Source organism: Plecotus auritus (assembly GCF_963455305.1).
Source record: "Plecotus auritus genome assembly, chromosome: 6".
NCBI lineage: Eukaryota > Metazoa > Chordata > Mammalia > Chiroptera > Vespertilionidae > Plecotus > Plecotus auritus.
In genome coordinates, this window is record NC_137773.1 from 39,436,865 (window position 1) to 39,458,307 (window position 21,443).

Here is a 21,443-nt window from a genome sequence, read left to right on the forward strand (position 1 = left end):
CTGGATGGAATTAGAGAACATTATGCTAAGTGAAATAAGCCAGTCAATGAAAGAAAAATACCACATGATCTCACTCATTTGGGGATAATGAAAAACATTATAAACTGATGAACAAAAAGACAGATACAGAGGCAGTAAAGCATCAAACAGACTGTCAAATTACAGCGGTAAGGTTAGGGAGAGGTGGGGGAAATAAGAGATCAACTGAAGGACTTGTATGCATGAATATAAGAGTAACCAACGGATGCAAAACATTGGGGGGTGAGGGCATGTATGGGAGTGGGGTGGGGGGGCAATGGTAAGATATGTACACATATAATACCTTAATAAAAAAAAAATTAAAAAAAAAAGAAAGAGCCAGACGTGTCTATATGTTAAGTCCTTGTTCACAATTAAGAGCTTATTCAATAGCTTAAAAGCTGTTCTCAGTAAATGTTTTGGGAAAGCAATTAGAGTCTGAAGCCTCCTCTAGGCACAAACTGCTTATCTGAAAAAAAAGGGAAGAAAAGGAAAAAAGAGATGGCTCGTCTTAGAAGTTAAAAAAACAGAAAAAGTAAACTGTGTTCTGTCCTTCACTGTGAAGAGACAGGTCCTCCCCTGACTGTATGACCTCTGACATGCCACTCACCTTCCCTGGCCTCAGTTTCCCCACCTGCACAGTTGCTGGGAGAACATGATGACAATCCATCAGGACGACCAGTGCAGTGCCAGGACCCGAGACAGTGCCCGGGGATGGCAGACAAGCTGCTGTCCTGCACCGCGGGAGAGCTGTCACACACCCGCACGTGGCCAAGGGCATCTTGCACACCTCATATCACTGGGGTTTACAATGGGGCTCACATGCCGCATTCGTTTAGGCCCATCGCCACCACCCTAGTGAGACAGGCCCACCCTACAGAGAACACATCTGCTCTTTCAGAGGAAAAAGGTTTGCAAAGCGAGAAACAGAGGCAGCTATAAAATGGAGTAAACCAAACTGACATGCAGTGGTAACATGGGGGAGGTTTCCCAATAAAGGCTCCAGGTTCCTCACACCCTAACACCTCTTTTTAAAGCCCTCTGCCGAGTGCAGAAGCTTTCACTGTATAGCAACAACACGCTCTGCTAGCTCAGCTCTCTCCTCCTCACGAGCAGATCAGCACTTCCTGTGAGGTCGCAACGTGTACTGCGTGAGCCAAGCCCGCGCTTTTCGCAGACAACCCATGACCTACCTTAAAGTTTGGTTGAGCAAAGCACCGGGCAACAGCAATCATGGAGGCGGTCAAGGGGCCAGAGACGCCAATGGTGGTCAGAAATTCAGAAATATTGGGCGTGAGGCGAAAAGGAACAGGACGGTTGGCATCTAGGTCTCCAGTCGCGTCATTTATATCAAATCGGAAGTAGGCAACGTTCAGTTTGCCAGTGTCCTACATTTCAGAAGGAGGCATTTTAGAACTGAAACAGCAGAATGCAGACGTCTAAAGGAGAGGGTCTGGCTATTCACACCAAACTACCTGAGCGATCTGTAACATCTCGGGGTTGAGCCGATTTAAATGCAAGACGAATTCCGCGAAGCCAATCAGTGCGAGCTGGATGGTGAGCATCTTCCGGAACGTCCAGTAGTCTGTGGCGTTGGGGAAGGTGTGCAGAGCCCACTCCTTCAGCATGCTGCGCGGCACCATGTTACTCTGCACTTCCTTGAGGATGTCTCGAAGGACCTGAAATGACACGTCACTCCATGACTCTCCATCCAACTCATTTTCTTTTCCTCAAAAGGAAAACTCGCAAATTGTAACTTCTTACGTGGCACCAATAGAGCGAATTTTGTCAACAAATAACATCTGCAGTGTCCTTTGACTGCACGGGGAGACGCACAGATGGGTCGGTTTCCCTCCAGGGATCCACACGTGCTCTCAGCAACAATGGAGCTAAGTAAAAGCCCTAGTGCATGAGGTGTTCCTGGGCTTGCCACTTCCTGTGCTTTAGGAAGCACATACAGCAGAGTGCATTCCTAACGCCCCAGCAGCAACCCTGATAAACATGAACATCACTTAGAAGAGGTTTGGCTGCCATGAGTTTGCAGTAAAGTTATTTTTAAAATTCTAATTCCTGAACTGTTTTGTAAGGGCAGATAAAGGATTAGGAACCTCTGCAAGGTTGAAACTTACCTTTTTCCTGTTATAACCACCAATCTGCAGCAAATGTCACTCAGTGGTCCTCTCGTTTCTACCAACTCACAAGTCCAAAACGGAACCTCTCACCCACCCCCCAACACACACACGCACACACACACATGCACACACACAATGCTCACACTCACTCTCTCACACACACACACACACACACACACACACACGCGCGCGCGTGCGCACACACTGCTTTTCTGAGCACACTTGTCATGGAAGCAGAAAGCAGCATTTTCTGAGGCCTCGGGTGGCAGCTTGAACACCTGACTGTCCTGATTTAGTACCTGGTGGCTGGCTTGCGTACCACGCGCCTGCACTGTGGCGAGTCTGTCGTAGTAGCGCGAGATGGGGTTGTCATGCTCAATGCCCTTCTTGGCACAGCGCTGCTTGTAGATCTCCACGAGGGAAAGAGAAGAGGGGTTGTCTTCCACGAGGCGCATCTGTGGAGACACTGCCACAACTCGTGGAACTGAGGAGAAAGGGGAGAGAAATGGGACAGCTGAGAGAGAATCACCACAGGTCTGCACTCGCTTCAGCCTCGGATGTCCTGGGAGCAGAGGTGACTCAGCCTGTCCTGAGCAGAAGAAGTGGGTGTGGGGCAAATGGGCAAAGCTGGAAGAATGCTGAGCACACACCACGTACTGATGTAGCACACATGGCACAGACGAAGCCTGAGCTGCCATTACCGTGTTTAAGACACAGATGGACAGAAATGCTTTAGGAGGCCATCTTAAAAAACCATAAAGAGCCCAGCTGATCTATAAGCATCGACCTATGAACCAGAAGGTCACGGTTTGATTCCCAGTCAGGGCACATGCCTGGGTTGCAGGCTCAATCCCCAGTGTGAGGTGTGCAGGAGGCAGCTGAACAGTGATTCTCTCTCATCACTGATGTTTCTCTATCTCTCCCTCCCTCTCCCTGAAATCAATAAAAAAACATATATTAAAAAAGAGAAAAAGAAACAATGAAGAGACTGCCAAATGCACTGGTGCTGCTGAGCAGCCGAGCAGCCGCTGTGAGCCTGTGCCCATCTCCAGGCCCCATGACCACCTGCCCCCACGTGGACTGCTGGCGTGGTGACACAGGTGTTCTGGCTGCTAATGAGCAGTCATTTCGGTCTAATGTTAGGTAAACCACAGCTTCTGGTTTGCTTCCATGGCTTCAATCCGTAAGGAAACCCAAAGGATCCCAGGGCATATATATATGTGTGAGCTGGCATTTGGTGGCAGTCAAGAGTTTGTATCTTTGGTCCTGGCTGGTGTGCTCTGTGGTTAGAGCACCGGCCTGTGCACCAAAGGGAACAGGTTCGATTCCTGGCCAAGGGCACGTACCTGGGTTGCAGGTGTGATCCCCAGCCCCGGTCACAGCACTTGCAGGAAGCAACCAATCGATGTGTCTCTCTAACATTGATGCCTCTCTCTCTCTCTTATCCTCTTTCTACCTCCTAGCAACTGTCTCTCTAAATATCAATGGAAAAAATATCCTCAGATGAAGATTTAAAAAAAAAAAAAAAAAAGGTTTGTGTCTTTGGAAGAAGGAAAGAGCAATCTATTACCCACAGCCGGGATCAACACTGCGATCACATTACACCTGTGTCAACATGCACACAGCTTTCCACAGACTTGTTTTTTAATCTACTTCTTATTTGGGCTATGTTATATTTAAAGGTAAGCTATTTTAGGTCAAATTGGGTTAGATCACACCTTAGCTCTCAGAAGAAAGTTCCATGTACTAGGTACTGCGATGGGCTCCTAGCCTTGGATTTAATACTAAAATGATTTGACAATGGCTTTCTTCTCTGGGTGGGATGGTAGGTGTCTCATCTGTTCCCATTACAGAAACAGGCCACTCCTGAACCACCCAGGACACCTCAGTTACAGAAAGACCTCACTCAGATGCTGCCACCTGACCAAGATCCCTGCCACCCGACTTTCCGAGTCTTGTGTTTCCCTCGCTGAAGGCAAGATTGGGCCGTGCCCACGTACTGCAGCGAGTGGCCCAGGAATTCAGAGGCCTCACTTCACAATGAAGTGTGCTGGTAACAGACCCATAACAAGCCCTCCACTCAGCCCAGGTTTCACCAGAGCATGGGGGCTCCTGGGGGAGTCAAGATGGCAGGGGGCACAGACGTAGCACCTCCATTCCCAAATACTTGTCAGAGCGCCCATCTTGCAGTGAGGAGCCTAAAGGCTGGGGGTGGGGGGCTTCTCCAGGAGCAGGGGCCCTGTCGAGGGACCGGCTCCTCCTTGCAAGGCCTGCCTCTTGGTGTAGCTCAGCGCATCCTCAGTGCTGACACACGGCTCACGGGAAGGCCCTGAAAGGCTGGCTAATGCGCACTGCTAGGTATCCTCAGGTGCAGCCCTCCTACCTGTGAAAAATAAGTGCCTCTTCGTGGTTTCCTTTCTCTTCTCTAAGCAGGGGTTCAGCAGGCGAAGCAGCTGCAGCACACGCTCCTCCCTCCGCGACTCTGTCAGGCAGGCGTCGTTCATGACCAGGTACGGGTAGATCTTGCCGTTGTGCCCGCGGATGTATAGCCTCCTGGCTGCGGTGTTGTGCTTCTGCACAATTTCCACCCTGGGCATAAACCTACCGGAACAAACAAACGCCCTCAGTCTCAATTTCCAATCCTTTTCTTGGAAAAGAAAATGGAGCTTTCCAAAAGCACTGGTAGGAATTGTCAGGGGAATTAAGACCACGTAGTTACCATGTTTGTTCACTTACTCACACCCACCCTTGTTCTGACAAGGCATAAAGAGTGCAATTATATCACAAAACGAGGGAGAAACCACAGCAGAGGGAAAACAAAAAGCAGAAAGATGAAGCTGGAGTTTCAAAAGAATCAAACCAGGGGTCCAATTCCAGGAGCTACCTGTGGGTCGCCCGTCTGGCCCTGAGCACAGCAGCAGCACAGGGGGAGGGCCCAGCTCCGGCCTCTGGGAGAGGGACGGTCCTGCCTGGCACGTGCAGGTGCCCCGAGGAGCAGGCGAGGGACTGACACACCTTTGCCCTCACCTCCTCATCATGGCCTCGGCCACTGACACAGGTCAGAGAGGAGGGCGCTGGCCAGGGCCCCAGGCAGGTCTGGGGAAAGGAAGACTGAATTCTGATGTGTGTAAAGCAGAGCTCTGTGTCTGAGTTAGAAATAAAAGGAAGCACCTGACTATTTGTTAAGGGAGCCTCTTCACAGAACTCTTTACATTTCAAATGAGATGCAATGCTCTCCCTACATTCTACAGCGTCTGGTTCTGTTTGAACACTGTGCGGTAAGTGTGAACAAAGGCACGGGAGCTTCATTTTGTCAAGTTCTATGGGGAGTCGGGAAAGGTTCTTTGGAAGCAAATACAAACTTGACTCAAACAAGACCCTGAAGCCGTCCGTCAACCCTTTCAGGGCTGGTCACTGAAACCCTAGGACGTCTTGTTCTCAGCGCAGCGCCAGGCCTGTGTGCAGGGGATGTGCCATGACCGAGCCAGGCCATGCTCACTCACCGAGCAATCTTGATATAATAGTGCGTCGGCTTCGGCATCAGGAACTCCCCTGGGATTTCCACTTCAGCTGTCTGCGCGGAGAAATTGCTCAAAAACCGACACTTTTCTTCTATGAGGAAGAATTTTGGAAGTTGCTTGGTTTTGGCCTCCAGAATTTTGATCCACTTTTTCAATTTAGAAATGAGGTTATGAAGCTTCATGGATCCTGGAACACTGAAGTCAAAATCTTCAAGATAAAACATGAATAAGCATTTTCAGTCATCGGGCTCTTCCAATTCATCCCCAAGCCACTGCTCAGGCGCCTCCCAGCTGGGAACAGTCTGCGTCAAGCCCTAGAAGCCCTCTTGCTCTTTATCATGGATATTGGGGCCTAAGACAGAGTGAAGCCCTTGGTGTGGCCGGCTCTCCAGTGCCACATGGACCTCACCCCAATCATGACCTGTCCTCTTCAGGAAGGATGGGGGGCCCCTGCATAAACGTCTCAGCATTGAGCCCCCACCACCACTAAAAGGTGCCGGAAGCCCACTGCACCTCTAGAGGTGACCTCCGAGAACAAGCATCGCCAGGAAACTGAGGCCCTGTGCGGAATCTCCTCCTGGATAGTGTCTCCTTCGGGCCCGCATCACCAGGCAGGCCTGAAGGAGACAATATCCAGGAGGAGACTGAATTATGCATCAGTTCCTCAGAAGGAATTAAGGCAAGAAATCAAAATGACAAAAATGGAAAACATGTACTTTTCACTTAAGCAAAAACACTCTGGTTCTCAGCGTTTACGACTCAATAATAAAAGGTCCATTAAATGGAAAGTCCTTCTTTAAAATAAACCTCATTTCCCACCCAGATTAGCACCAGTGGTTGAGGGGGTTCTCGATACCCTAACTTGCCAGAGCCCAAAGGTCAGGAAAGCCCGATTTCTGCTGGAAACGGGTCTGTGAGAGCCACAGGGAGGCACTGTCCTCGTGCTGACAAGGACTGATTAATCCTGAGGCCAAACGAGACGGCTGCGTGACGGCAGAGGCACCTTCACACACAAGCTGAAGGCAGTGAGGGTGCCAAGTCTCTCCAAGCCTCTTCCAAGCACTCTTCTGCACTCCCCCTCTGCCCAGAGCTAGGTCATGTGGGGTGAGCTGGGGCAGGCTGCCCTGGAAGGCACAGGCCCTACCCAGACTCCTGCCCCCTCTTCTCACTGCCTTGATGGGGGCAAATCCTCCCACCAACTCCACAAAGACCGCCCCCCACCCGCCCCCACCCCCTTCTCCAGGCTCTGCAGACGGACTGCAGCTAAATGCAGAGAAAATGGCTGAGGGGTCAACACTATGAATTTGGAAGCAGAAACCGGTGAAGGCCTGATCAACACCGACTGGGGAGACACCAGGGAGGGAGGGTGTAGCCGTCCAAGTGGTACCCCTTAAGCCACACCCACCTCCTCCCCCCATCCCCACCACCTGGCCACCACTAATCCATTCTCCACCCTATGAAATATTTGTAACTAATACAATTCTAAACAAGAACCACGCAGTAGGTATCCTTTTGATCTTGGCTTTTGCACTCAGTATTAATTTCTTTAAAGTTCATCCAAGTTGCTGTGTGTTAAGCCCTTTTTGTTTACTTCGTATGAGGATGAAAGTGCCACACTCATCCATCCTTTCTCCGACGAGGGGCATTTGGGTAGTTCCCAGTTTGGGGCTATTACAAATAGAGTGGCTATGAACATTTACGTACAAGTTCCTGCGGAAATGAGTCTTCACTCTGGGGGAATGTGATGGACTGTTTTTGAACTTTCTCCCACCGCATTACAGACGAACACAGCACTGGAACAGAGACGGTCTTCCGGGCGCAATGAGCAGAGCGACCGGAGGACTCTGTACCAAGGCCTGACACTCACTGCAGTTAAGTGGCTCAGAGCCTGGCAGCCTCCTTTCAAGTTCCAGTTTGTGTCTTCTTTCCCCCCGCCCCCCAAATCCAGATTTGTCCCACTTCAAATCTTTATTTCAGACTGAAAATGATTTAATAATCTATTTAAGATGAAGACATGCTGAGTATCACCTCTTTTAAGTAAAACAGGATAGCTCCCATAAAACTCTAACCTCAAACCCTTCCTTTCCCAGGGAAGGATGACAGACCACACGTCACATGGACTTTACAAAGAGAAAATCTAAGATGATGAGAGCACTTCAGCGTAAAAGCTCTGAGAGGGCACGGCTCTTATTTTTCAAAGAGCACTTTCCTCAATGGGTTGGTTCTTCAGAGGAAGCCTCTCAACCTTATGCCCGGCTCACACCTCAAGAGCGGGACACCGGCTCAGGGCTGCCTGGAATGATGATGGGACACACACGCTGGGCTTCAGATGGGCTTCAGGTCAGTCCTGCCTACAACTGCACAGTATCCTTCACAATTAGTGGGGTAAATATTTCCTTTTCTATCACTGCAACCTACTTTACAGATATACATGTTTTAACTATGCTCTCTCAGATATGTCTTTTAAAAAGATACTTAAATATCTAAAAAATGTGAACCATTTATTCTATGGTTTAACGTATCAATGAAGAAAGAATTTTTTGGCCGAAACCGGTTTGGCTCAGTGGATAGAGCGTCGGCCTGTGGACTGAAGGGTCCCGGGTTCGATTCCGGTCAAGGGCATGTACCTTGGTTGCGGGCACATCCCCAGTAGGGGGTGTGCAGGAGGCAGCTGGTCGATGTTTCTCTCTCATCGATGTTTCCAGCTCTCTATCCCTCTCCCTTCCTCTCTGTAAAATATCAATAAAATATATTTTTTAAAAAAAGAAAGAATTTTTTGTTGTTGTTGTTAATCCTCACCCAAGGATATTTTTTCCATTGATTTTTAGAGAGAGTGGAAGGGAGGAGAGAAAGAGAAAAAAACATCAATGTGGGAAAGAAACATTGCTTGGTTGCCTCCTGCATGTGCTCCGACTGGGCCAGGGATCAAATCTTCAATCCAGGTATGTGCCCTTGACTGGGAATCAAACCCACAACCCTTCAGTGCACGGCCAATACTCTAACCACTGAGCAACACTTTCAGGACAAGAAAGAATGCTTTAAAGATGGTTACAAAAGTAATAATGAAGCTGAAATGTTTCTTTTGGCTTTGGGAAATTTTACCAGGCAAGTCTTGTTTCCGTGTGATAATCACTCATGGGTGACACTCAGGACTTACAAGCCTGCAAAAGTTCCTCAGGCTCAAGCCTGGGACCTGGTGCTCCCGCAGGAGAGAGCCTACCCCAGATGAGTGGGAGGGAGGCAGAGCAAGGACTGGGAATGAATGCTCTGAGATACAGGGGACACATGCCTGCACGTGCTGGGGGACGAGGACCCCAATCTGACAGATGGAGACAGGCTAAGGGAGATTGGACATTTACCTCAGATCATGCAGAACAGGGTGGAGCCAGGACTCATGCTCCCACGGGTCTGGGAAAATGCATGAACCTGAACCAGGGACAAGTAACAAAAACACAACCTCCCTGTCACTGTGCCACCAGAATCCCTACCAGTACGAACTTTACTTGTCACCCCGAGCCCTGCACCTTTGAGTCTCACTGTTGAGTTTTCCCACAAAGACCAAGTGGAGGGAGGGATCGAGGAGCAGGAGAAGGGTCTGCCTGAAGCCACCCTACTGCTAACCCCAGAGGTGGAGCCTGGTGCTCTGGCTCCAAACCGCAACCCTTCATGGAAAGAAGGACATGTAGTTGCAGGCTAGTGAGCCTTAAGGTTTTCTTGTGATGACTCTAAACATAGTATAACCAGCTCGCCCAGTACAGTGACAATTAATGAAAAATGAACAAATAAAAAATAAAATGAATGAATGCAATTACCTTCTATGCTAAAGCCCAAGGAAAGCAGTGCGTGGAACGTTCCCAGTGCAGTTAGAACAAAGTGAGACTCACCGGTTGTGAACTGGCCCTTCAGCTTCTGGAAGACAGGGTCCTGCGCAGTGGCCTGCGCCCGCCTGGCTAGAGACTCGGAGGCCGCGCTGGAGAACATGGTGGAGACGTTGGAGACATTCTCCAGGCCCACCCCAAACGTGCTCACCAGCTTCTTGACAAAGTTCAGAGTGTGGGGGGTAATTTTGGCATCGGACACCGCTCCGCTTTTCTCAAATGCGACAGAGTAACATTTTGCCAGGCCCTGTTGGAGCTGCCTGAGAACCTAGTGGAAAGAGACCAAACACCATTCACAAAAGAGAGCTCTTGATTCGAGTAGCTACCCCACCACCACCACAGCGATTTCTGTGGCAGAGTCCGTGTAAAATCATGTGTGCTCCACATGTGCGCTCTGTTTTTAACAATGCAGAGAAAGTGTCCTGAACATTTAAAAAAAACAAACAACCCACTTTTTGAGTCATGTGCATCCCCTTCAGTTGACTAACCATGGGAAAACCTTATTTGGAGCTCAGTGTCACTGCTGCACGTCTGTGTGTACACACAAAAGGACACTGTGATAACAACTAGAAAAGTATCTGGGCATAAAGGCCGATTATTTTATCATCAGTATACAAACACCACCAAGGGTGGCCTGCTGCTGAAAGGTCACGGAAGAACCCACTCCTGCCTCTGGGGATTACTGCGGTCAGTTACCTACACACCGCTCCTGCTCGCACCCGCCACTACTGCCTGGCCAATCCATGGCTGAAGTGACTGAGCTCATATGAATGAGCCAAGTAAGCACTATAAGGGCAGAATGGTTTTCTCAATTTCACCCTCATTTGAAATCTCCCACTTCAAATATTTTAAGGCCACACTAGTGTGCAGACATTAACTCTGCCAACTCTATCGTTCAACTCAACAGACACCATGACCAGGCAGCTAACTGACCATCACGTGGCCACAAAAGCATGTGGAACGACAGTCTCGAGATCACATCCACGTACCTCTTCGTGCCAGTTTTCTCGGAACCAGACCATCTGATCGACGATGCCTTCCAGGGAAGACAGAAGGGTTGGGTGCAGTTCCCGCTGCATGTGCATGATTCGGCTGCAGCGCCACATGGGTGCTGTTGCTCTTATGGGCCCTGGATCTGATGCAGAATGGGACTGGTTACCCACTGAACTTGGCTGCTGCTGTCCAGAATCTGAGAGCAACACACACAATGCCAATGTCAGCGCAAAACTGACCGATGCTAGAGCTTGGTGCTCTAGAGGACCCACCGGCCAAAGGAACACTGGTTCCTGCCGATGCTGACACACATGAGACCGTTTCCCCAGGACTATGTGGGAGGATGCCCCGGTTCTCAGGAGAGGTGCTCTGAGGGACTCGGCACAGAGAATGTGACTGTCTACAACCTGGCTTTAACCGGCTCAGCAGAGTGCGTCCATGCTGGTAAGAAAGCAAACGTGGCAGCATGCTGGCTGGGGAATCAGTGAGGCCGCACAAGTGTGCACTGTACTCCCTCCTTTAACTTGACTCTAAGTATAAACATTTTTGTTTACAATACATGCCTTGTACTGTAGCTCAAGAGTAGTTAACAAGCAAGTCTACATTCTTCACCTAGGAAAGCCAAACCACATGTAAAATGATATTTTTGAAAAATATAATCACTTACTATATGAGAAATGTTATTAAAACCCATGAGCCCCATTTATCTAAGCTTCAGCTCACTTAGAATAAAAACATCTTAATTTTCAAATGACCAACACATGAATCTACCTAGGTAGACCCAGGAGGTCAGGGCAGAAGTGTGCTGTGCAACCTCCTAACCCACCCAGCTCACTGGCAAGCGATGCTGCTGAGAAAGACTCTGATCTCATAGCATGAATGTCTGGGTATTAAAAATATTTTGAAGCAAATGATCCTTTAATTGTTTATAAAGCACCATGCTTAGTGGGCAACTGGAACCATCAAATAAGTTATTTCTTTATATACAGGAACTACTCAATATAGATTTAAAATCTTATAGTAACTAATATTTATACTGCTTACCAGGATGTAGTTATACTAATTAGTTAAGTTATTTGTAATTACCTATAGCTAAAAATTTCATATATGATTTCTACTTAAGGGTCAAATCACTCAGGTAAATGGACACCCAATTACATTATGGCAAAGAAGAACCATAAATTTCACTCAAGAGGATCAGGCTCTGCCTTCTGGTCCCAAAATATTCTCTCTCTCACTGGCTAAAGACTGGCTCACGTGCTAGGAAGTCCGCTGTGGGGTAGGCGTGTGTCCACAGCGGACTGGATGGGAATGCCCATGGAACAATCCCCTCCGCAGCCTGGCCAGCTGGCCCCGCCCGAGACATACCACTCTTGTAGCGTTCCCGCTGCTCTATTTTCAGAGTCAGGTACAGAGTCCGGATGGGAAAGTAGACTGCCTGGGGGTACACTCGTCCGACCTGCTCAGAGACAGAGAGTAATGAAGAACACTGCTCACTGATCTTCTGGATGAAGACACTTTGTATCAAAATAACTGATGTAAACCATAAACGGGTGGCTGGTCTACATTTGGACCAAGGAAGCAAATACTGCACCGCTGACCTAATAGATGAGGCCAGATTAAATAGCAGATAAAACATCCAGTTTAGCTTTAAAGACCCAAGAAAGATCAACATAGTGCATGCATTTCAGCAATCCTGCATGGGGACCATGAATGACACAGAAACCATACTTTCACTTGATTCAGTAAATCTCAGGAAGGCAAAATGCTAAGTCTCCGAATCTCATTCAGGCAACCGAAGGAAAACACAGAAAGACACCAAACAGTCTCCTATTTGGCACTGTTCACTGGGAACTGTGAGATGATTCCAGCTGACAACTAGGCTTATCGGTGAACACTAGTGATTTTACTCTGTACAACTGCAGCAAGGAGATCTAAAGTTTTCTATTTACAGTAAGAAAAGCCAGTTTTACCACATTGGGGTTACAGGGCTCCTTCAAAAGGCTGAGCAGATATTATCTCACTCTGGCACAGCCACGGGGTGATTCAGCTAATGTACATTAAGAGATGTTCAATGAATGACAATACACATAGAATGAATCTATATCCTGAGAGATAAACCCCAAGCAAAACACCCGTTTCCAGAAACACGGCTACCTCCTCTCAAGGAAAAAATAAAACCTTTTCTGGGTAAGAAACAGATGATGTACCACCTGTTTTTAAAAAGCAAAGTAAACTGACAAAATGATGAGCAGTGTGTTCCTAAGTGCTTGGTGACGATGCTCCTCATTCATGAAAAGTTACATGACCATAATTTTATAAAAGGAAGCACAAAGGTACTACATTCCAGACTGAGGTATCTTTAAGTTTCTACTGTTTGGGTCTTTCCCCCAATGTTTTCTCAGGACAGGAACATTCTGGAACCATTCTTAAGTAATGGTCATGAAAGCCATCTGCCTGATGCCCCATCACCAATCTTAGTGTACCCAACTTTAATTCTCTAACAGCCACAGCCAAACAACTCCACCAAGGGCAACAACCTCCACATGCATGGGGGAGTTTATTCTGAAGGGAAGCTCTGAAGACCTCCTGGCACAGACAGGAAATCGGTTATAAAATAGCAATCAGACACACATTTCACTGTGACCAGCTCTCAGAGTACTCACTAGTAATCTTACATTTTAAGAGAATGGTTATTTCACAGTGGAGCCTTAGTTCTCAAATTTAATTTTTCCTGAAAGCTATTTGAGAAGCAATCTGTTCAAAAACGGAATCATTTATTTCCATTAGAAATGTAAATTGAATTAATTTATTCCAGAGCCCCAAATGATTCCCTATTTTAACCTTTCTTATATACAGTACATGTCTAATGTACTGTTTAATCTATAAACAAACACTTCTTTTCTTAGATTTACAGAACCACTCCTACTACCCTTAAACCACTTTTGGCACTCATTACAGGGGTGTCTTTCAGAAAGTCAGCATGCAGCATCTTCGCTTTTTCACATATCACTGCCTGTGAAATGCTGTCACCTGCTATCTACTTTTCATTTATCCAAATCAACCAGTTTTTCTACCTCTTCAGTTGCCTGTGATCATTGTTTGTGTTACACCTTTAGCAACATTAGCACTTTTGACGGCCTATATATGTTTTAAAATTGTGCTAATCATCCATTTCTAGCAACAAAAGCAAAATACATATACATATATATGTATATAGCACAACTTCCTGGGATGTTTAGCGGTAAACTGACTCGCATTCTCTCCTTTACTTGTGGCCTGAGAGATACTTTTTGTCATGCTGATGTATCAGCAAGAAAGGGTTGTCAGGCCCTAACTGGTTTGGATCAGTGGGTAGAGCGTCGGCCTGCGGACTCAAGGGTCCCAGGTTCGATTCTGGTCAAGGGCATGTACCTTGGTTGCGGGCACATACCCAGTAGGGAGTGTGCAGGAGGCAGCTGATGGATGTTTCTCTCTCATCGATGTTTCTAACTCTCTAGCCCTCTCCCTTCCTCTCTGTAAAAAAATCAATAAAATATATTTTAAAAAAGCGGGGGGGGGTTGTCAGGTCAAGAACTGAAGTGGTGTTCAATAACCAAGACACTTTTTCCGTGAACAATTTGGTCAAAAACCAAACTGTTCGAGATGGGAGATATTCAAGAACAAAGGTTTGACTGTATTTGCATCTTATGTGGCAACATGTTCAAGCAAAGAAATTACCACTTTAATACAGCAATGCTGTAGCATATTATTTCATTTCAATCCTGATATATTCTTCAATCACACTTAATTATGTTTTATTTAAAGTGATAGTTAGATGTGTACATGTTCCCATCTCGTTGACTTATATCCCATGCTTTGAGCATGTACATTTTCTTTCTGGAAAAAAAGAATGTGAAACAAAGACAATTTTTTGTGTGAACAAAGACACCTTGTTATTCTGACCTGGCTAATGAGGTTCAAAAGCAGCTTTCCTTCTGAGCCAACCAGGCAGGTGAGCAGCTGCGGGATCCAGGCCAGCCACTGGATGGGTGGCACACCAATGCAGTACTTGTCGACGGCATCTGCCAAAGTGTTTTTATCATCATCGAAACTTAAAAGCCACAGCACCTAGGGTAGAAGGAAAAATTCTAGAGTTGAAAAAAAATTCTGAGGCCTTTAAAGTGACTTTTTCTCAGCATTAAAATACCATACAGAGTCATTTTACTGGAAACATATCCACCAAAGGGCCAACAATATTGCTAAACTTAACAGATAAATAAAACCAAAAATTAAAATAAAAGTTTTTTATTTAGATTTAGCGTTACTGCCAATTATTAATTGAGCCAATCAACTAGCTAGTGATGGCCAGTGACCCTAAGGTGGATGGTAAGGGCCTGCTACCCTGCTAATTCACACCCGTGATCGCACCAATACAAACTGGACTTTTGCTAAAAATCTCAGTGGAACACCACCCTAGCATCAGGTAAGCCACAGGATGGCAGCCCAGTGTCCAAGGATGTCTAAAACAATGACATCTAGAAATAAGAAAATTTGGAGTCAGATATTTAGGTAGTTTCTTTGCCTCATGGAGTTGGTTTGTTTCTATAGTAGGCTGGAACTACTATGTGCTGATGTACATTCCACATTTTGGCATCACCTTAAGGAATTCTAATGAAGTCCACACCTTTAACAAACAGAACAGGAAAGAAGAATAACTCATTTTTAAGTTTTCTGCAAGAATTAATTCTGGGCTGTATTTATATGTTTTGTGGCAGGGATGAGGGACGAGAGGGAGCAACACTAAAGGACTCTCAAGCTGATGACCATCACTGGGCACATGTCAAATTGCCAATCCTGTGCCCAGCGCTACGCTGAGGCAACAGAGGATGAGAATGCCTACAACCAGGACCTCACCCTGTAGTGTGCGCAGAAGCCATGGGACTCACCATGACCTGCGACTAGAGCTGACAGGCTCTATGAACATGTGCACCGTCCCTGCAGGCGAGAGAGCAGAATCTAACAGGTATCTAGCAGGTAAGTTTTCCTTGCAGACCCCTCATTAGTCTGCAGGAACCTCTGTCCAGTATGAAATCCCACAGTGAACATAGGACTTGAGACCTAAGACCCAGACTCCAGGCTCGGTTTTGCTGCATAAATGTCCTGGGATCGCGAGTATGTCCAGGCCTCAGTTTTCTCAGCTTTAAAACTGACACAGAAGAGGTACTTTGAAGAGTGATAAAAATGGAGAATTAAGGCATGAATTCTCACCCAGCATGAATTCAGAAGTAGCTGAATTGTCATCCAAACTTGAAGGCTACCAGATTGATTTTTGGTCAAAGCTAATTCTTTTGGCCTCACCTTGGCTAAGTATTTCCTTGATTTGCTCTCGTTCTGATGCCGGCATGCATGCAGGTAACAGGTAATGGCAGACACTCCAAGATGCAGCTGCCGTTCCTTCACGAAGATGTTCTCCAGGTAATCGCCCCACATGGCCCAAGCCTTCACCAGCACATCATGCATCTGCACAGCTGCAGAAAAGGCTTTGTTTGCTTCCTCAGACCTGTGAGGACACAAATCACAACATTAATTTGGTCTTCTTTACAGGTGAACGTCAGAGAAAAAAAAGCAACCATTTAAAAGTGAACAACGATTCAGTGGCATTTAGTACAGTCATGTACTTTGGATATACAGATCGTGCAGCTACCACCTCTATGTATGCAGTGCCAAAACGTTTTCATCATCCCAAAAGAAAACCCTTAGCCATTAAGCAACCTCTGGAGACCACCAATCTGCCTACTGTCTCTATATAGATTTACCAATTCTTCATATTTCATGTTAAGGGAATCACACATTATGTGTCTGGCTTTTCACTTGGCATAGAGTGAATGTATGATTACTTTATTCCTTTTTATGACAAAATACTATTCCACTACCTGTATATGACACATTTTGTTTATCCATTCATTTGAGGTGTTTTAACATTCTAGCTACTTTAATAACTCATTTTCAATTATTTTGGGTAATATACCAAGGAGTGGAACTGCTCCTATGTTTAATCCTATGTTTAATTTTTTGAGGAACTGCCAAAGTGTTTTCCATAGTGGGTGCACCATGTTAGTATCAAACCAACAATGTAGAAGATATCAAAGAGAACTACGCATCCATATCCCTTATTAATACAGATGCAATCATACTCAACAAAATATTAGCAAGCCAAACCCAACAGCATATTTAAAGATTATGCACAGTGACCAAGTGGGATTTACCAGCAATGCAAGGAGTGATTCAATATACTAAAATCAATCCATTATACTACACCACATTAACAGAATGAAGGAGAAACACATTGTCTCAGTTGATAAAGAAAAAGCATTTGACAAAATGCAACACCTTTTCATGATAAAAATACTCAACAAACTAGGAATAAAAGGAAATTATCTTAATATGATGAAGGTCATATATGAGAAACCCAGTTAATATCATACTCAATGCTGGACAATAAAAGGTTTTCCTCTGAGAACTGAAACAAGACAAGGATGTCCATTTTCACCACTTCTACTTCAACTTAGTGCTGGAATTCTTAGCCAGAGCAAACAGGCAAGCAGATTGGCAAAGAAAATGCTAACTAGCTCTATTTGCAGATTACATGATCTTATATACAGAAAAACCTAAAGAAGTCACAAAGGAACTATTACAGCAAATACATTCAGCAAAGTTGAAAAATACAAGATTAATATTTAAAATCCAGTTGTATTTCTATACCTTAGCAATGGACAATCTGAAAATAAAATAAGAAAGCATTTTATACCATCAAAAGGAATAAAATATTTAAGAATAAAAATAACATAAGAAATGTAGGACTTGTACTAGGTGTGTCAGTTAATAATGCAGATTTTTTGCAATAGATGGAGTTACACATACGTTGGTATATATGCGATTTGATATGTATGCTATTTTGTTGTATTGACAGCAAGATTCAAAACTTCATATATCAAATTTGCTGAAGGTGTTAACATCATAGACATTTTTACACTTAAAAATGTTGAATTTCGTGCCAAAAAAAAGTATTTGCGGGAAGTTTTAATTCATTATTTTGAAGAAAAAGTTATCGTATACTTCGGAAAGCTTATGGTGAACATGCTCCATCTCAAAATACTTGTGAACACTGGTTTAAACGCTTTAAAAGTGATGATGTTGATGTGAAAGACAAAGAACATCCAGGTCAACCAATAAAGTTTGAAGACCAACAATGACAAGCATTATTGGATGAAGATGCGTGTCAAACTCAAAAACAACTTTGAGAAAAATTAAACATTGCTCAGCAAACAAGTTCTGATCATTTACAAGCAATGGGAAAGATTTTAAAGGAAAGAAAATGGGTGCCACATCAACTGAACGAAAGACAAACGGAAAACCGAAAAGTCATCAGTAAAATGTTGCTTCAACGGCACGAAAGTCTTTTATGCATCGAATTGTGACCGGCGATGAAAAGTGGATTTATTTTGAGAATCCCAAACGCACAAAATCATGAGTTGATCCAGGTCAACCATCAACATCAACTGCAGGGCCAAATCGCTTCAGAAAGAAGACAATGATCTGCGTTTGGTGGGATCAGGAAGGTGTGGTGTATCATGAGCTTCTAAAACCAGGTGAAACGGTTAATACTGATCGCTACCGACAACAAATAATCAATTTGAACCACGCTTTGAGCGTGAAACAACCTGAATGTGCCAGAAGACACGGCAAAGTAATTTTGCTTCATGATGACGCACCATCACACACTTCAAAACCAGTTAAAGACATGTTAAAAGATCTTGCCTGGGAAGTATTAACCCACCCGCTGAATTCACCAGATCTTGCTCCTTCAAATTACCACTTGTTCTGATCGATAGCACATGCACTTTCTGAGCAGCACTTCAAAACGTACGAAGAAGTGGAAAACTGGGTCTCTGAATGGTTTGCCTCAAAACAAGAGAAGTTCTATTGGAACAGTATCCACAAATTACCTGAAAGATGCGGGAAATATGTAGCTAGCGATGGACATTACTTTGAATAAATCACTTTTGATGTTTCTCTTGAAATTATCATGTTTTCTTTGATTACAAAATCCGCATTATTAACCCGTACACCTAGTACCGTGGTCAGCAAACTGCGGCTCGCAAGCCACATGCAGCTCTTTGGCCCCTTGAGTGTGGCTCTTCCACAAAATACCACAGCCTGGGCGAGTCTATTTTGAAGAAGAGGCGTTAGAAGTTTAAGTTTAAAAAATTTGGCTCTCAAAAGAAATTTCAATCGTTGTACTGTTGATATTTGGCTCTGTTGACTAATGAGTTTGCCGACCACTGACCTAGTACATTGAAAACTATAAAATACTAGAGGCCTGGTGCATGAAATTCGTACACTCGGGGGGTCCCTCAGTCCAGCCTGCACCCTCTCGCAGTCCAGGAGCCCTTGGGGGATGTCCAACTGATGGCTTAGGCCCACAGGAAGCGGGCCTAAGCCATCAGTCAGACATCTTTAGCGCTGCTGCGGAGAGGGGAGAGGCTCCCGCCACTGCCGCTGCGTTCACCAGCTGTGAGCCCAGCTCAGGGCTTCTGGCTGAGCAGTGCTCTCCCTGTGGGAGTGCACTGACCAGCAGGGGGCAGCTCCTGCATTGAGTGTCTGCTTCCTGGTGGCCAGTGCACGTCATAGTGACTGGTCGTTCCACCATTCGGTTGATTTGCATATTAGCCTTTTATTATATACGATTGTTAAACGAAACTAAAGATGACCTAAGTAAATGAATCCTGTGTTCATGAATTGGAGATTTAATACTATTACAGTGGCAATACTGCCTCCCCCCAAATTAATCTACAGATTTAGCACAATCCCTGTCATAATTTCAACTGCCTCTTTTTGCAGAAATACATAACCTAAAAATATGGAAATGTAAGGGACCCCAAAAAGCCAAAACAATCTTGAAAAATAACAAACTGAGAGAATGCTTCCCAACTTCAAAATTTACTGCAAAGCAGCAGCAATCAAGGCAGTGTTTTACTAGTGTAAGGGTGAAATACACACCAATGGAACAGAACTGTGTCCAGAAATAAAGCCATACATTTCTGATTAACTGATTCAGAGTTAAGGCCATTCAATAGTGGGAAAGAACAGTCTTCTCAACAAATGGTGCTGGGAACAACACGATATACACATAGATGAAAAAGAATGAATTTTGGACAACTACCCTCATGCCATATTAAAAATTAACTCAAAATGGATTAAAGAGATAAATGTAGGAGCTAAACCTATAAAACTCTTAGAAGAAACCACAGGAGTAAATGCACATGACCTTGGGTTAGGCCAGTGGTCGGCAAACTCATTTGTCAACAGAGCCAAATATCAACAGTACAACCGCCCTAGCTGGTTTGGTTCAGTAGATAGAGCATTGGCCTGCGGACTGAAGGGTCCCAGGTTCGATTCCAGCCAAGGGCACATGCCCGGGTTGTGGGCTCGATCCCCAGTGGGGGGCGTGCAGGAGGCAGCCAATCAATGATTCTCTCTTATCATTGATGTTTCTATCTCTCTATCCCTCTCCCTTCCTCTCTGAAATCAATAAAGAAATATAAAAAACAAACAAAAAAAACAATACAACGATTGAAATTTCTTTTGAGAGCCAAATTTTTTAAACTTAAACTTCTTCTAACGCCACTTCTTCAAAATAGACTCGTCCAGGCCGTGGTATTTTGTGGAAGAGCCACACTCAAGGGGCCAAAGAGCCGCATGCAGCTCGCGAGCCGCAGTTTGCCAACCACAGGGATAGACAATGGTGTCTTAGATACGAAACCAAAAGTACAGGTAACAACAAAAACAAAAATTTGATAAATTTGATTCATCAAAATGATAAACTTAGTGCATTAAGAACACTCAAAAAAGTAAAAAGATCGCTTATACAATGTGAGAAAATATCTGTAAATGATGCATTTGAAGGAAACATATCCAGACATGTAATAATTACATGTCAAATACACGAATAAAAAATGGCAAAGTAACTGAATAGATATTTGTATAGAAAAAGATATATAAATGGCATAGAAACACCTAAAACAGTGGTTCTCAACCTTTCTAATGCCGTGACCCTTTAATACAGTTCCTCATGTTGTGGTGACCCCCAACCATAAAATTACTTTCGTTGCTACTTCATAACTGTAATTTTGCTACTGTTAATGAATCATAATGTAAATATCTGTGTTTTCACATAGTCTTAGGCTCTACAGCAGCGGTTCTCAACTTGCGTGTCATGAACACAGATATTTACATTACGATTCATAACAGTAGCAAAATTAGTTATGAAGTAGAAACGAAAATAATTTTATGGTTGGGGGTCACCACAACATGAGGAACTGTATTAAAGGGTCGCGGCATTAGAAAGGTTGAGAACCACTGACCTAAAAGATGCTAAACATCCTTAGTCGTTAGAAAAATGCAAAGCAACCATAATGAGATTCCACTTTATACTCACTGGGATAGCCATAATCAGAAAAATGGAAAATAACAAGTGCTGGCAAGGAGGTGTAGAAACTGAAACACAGACTATCCTGGTGGGAATTAAAATGGAGCACCTACTGTAGAAAACAGGCAGTTTCTCATAAAGATAAAGAAGTTCTGCCCTGGCTGGTGTTTCGCAGTGGTTAGAGTGTTGGCCCGTGCACCAAAGGGTTGTGGGTTTGATTCCCAGTCAAGGGCATGTACCTGGGTTGCAGGTTCAATCTCCCACCCTGGTCAGGGTGCATGCAGGAAGCAACCACTCAATGTGTCTCTCTCACATTGATGTTTCTCTTTCTGTCCCTCTCTCTTCTACTCTCTCTAAAACTCAATGGAAAAAAATATCTTCAGGTGAGGATTAACAAAAAAAAAGATAAAAAAAATACCATGTAACCCAT

The 21,443-nt window shown here is 44.9% G+C and overlaps 1 protein-coding gene across 9 annotated transcripts in view; it reads right to left on the reverse strand.

Moving 5' to 3' along the window:
• The window catches only part of TRRAP (transformation/transcription domain associated protein), a 137,134-nt gene that overhangs the window by 9,641 nt on the left and 106,050 nt on the right, over positions 1 to 21,443 (reverse strand). For 6 of the 9 annotated variants that reach the window (XM_080675804.1, XM_080675802.1, XM_080675800.1 and 3 more), the window contains 10 exons: positions 15,883 to 16,084; positions 14,488 to 14,652; positions 11,911 to 12,001; positions 10,539 to 10,738; positions 9,556 to 9,817; positions 5,654 to 5,879; positions 4,534 to 4,751; positions 2,450 to 2,634; positions 1,494 to 1,697; positions 1,212 to 1,406 (listed from right to left, as the gene is read on the reverse strand). In XM_080675804.1, the coding sequence (XP_080531930.1) occupies positions 1,212 to 1,406; positions 1,494 to 1,697; positions 2,450 to 2,634; positions 4,534 to 4,751; positions 5,654 to 5,879; positions 9,556 to 9,817; positions 10,539 to 10,738; positions 11,911 to 12,001; positions 14,488 to 14,652; positions 15,883 to 16,084 (1,948 nt within the window). The remainder of the gene's footprint in view (positions 1 to 1,211; positions 1,407 to 1,493; positions 1,698 to 2,449; positions 2,635 to 4,533; positions 4,752 to 5,653; positions 5,880 to 9,555; positions 9,818 to 10,538; positions 10,739 to 11,910; positions 12,002 to 14,487; positions 14,653 to 15,882; positions 16,085 to 21,443) is intronic. The other 3 variants (XM_080675803.1, XM_080675801.1, XM_080675799.1) reach the window with 1 other exon arrangement.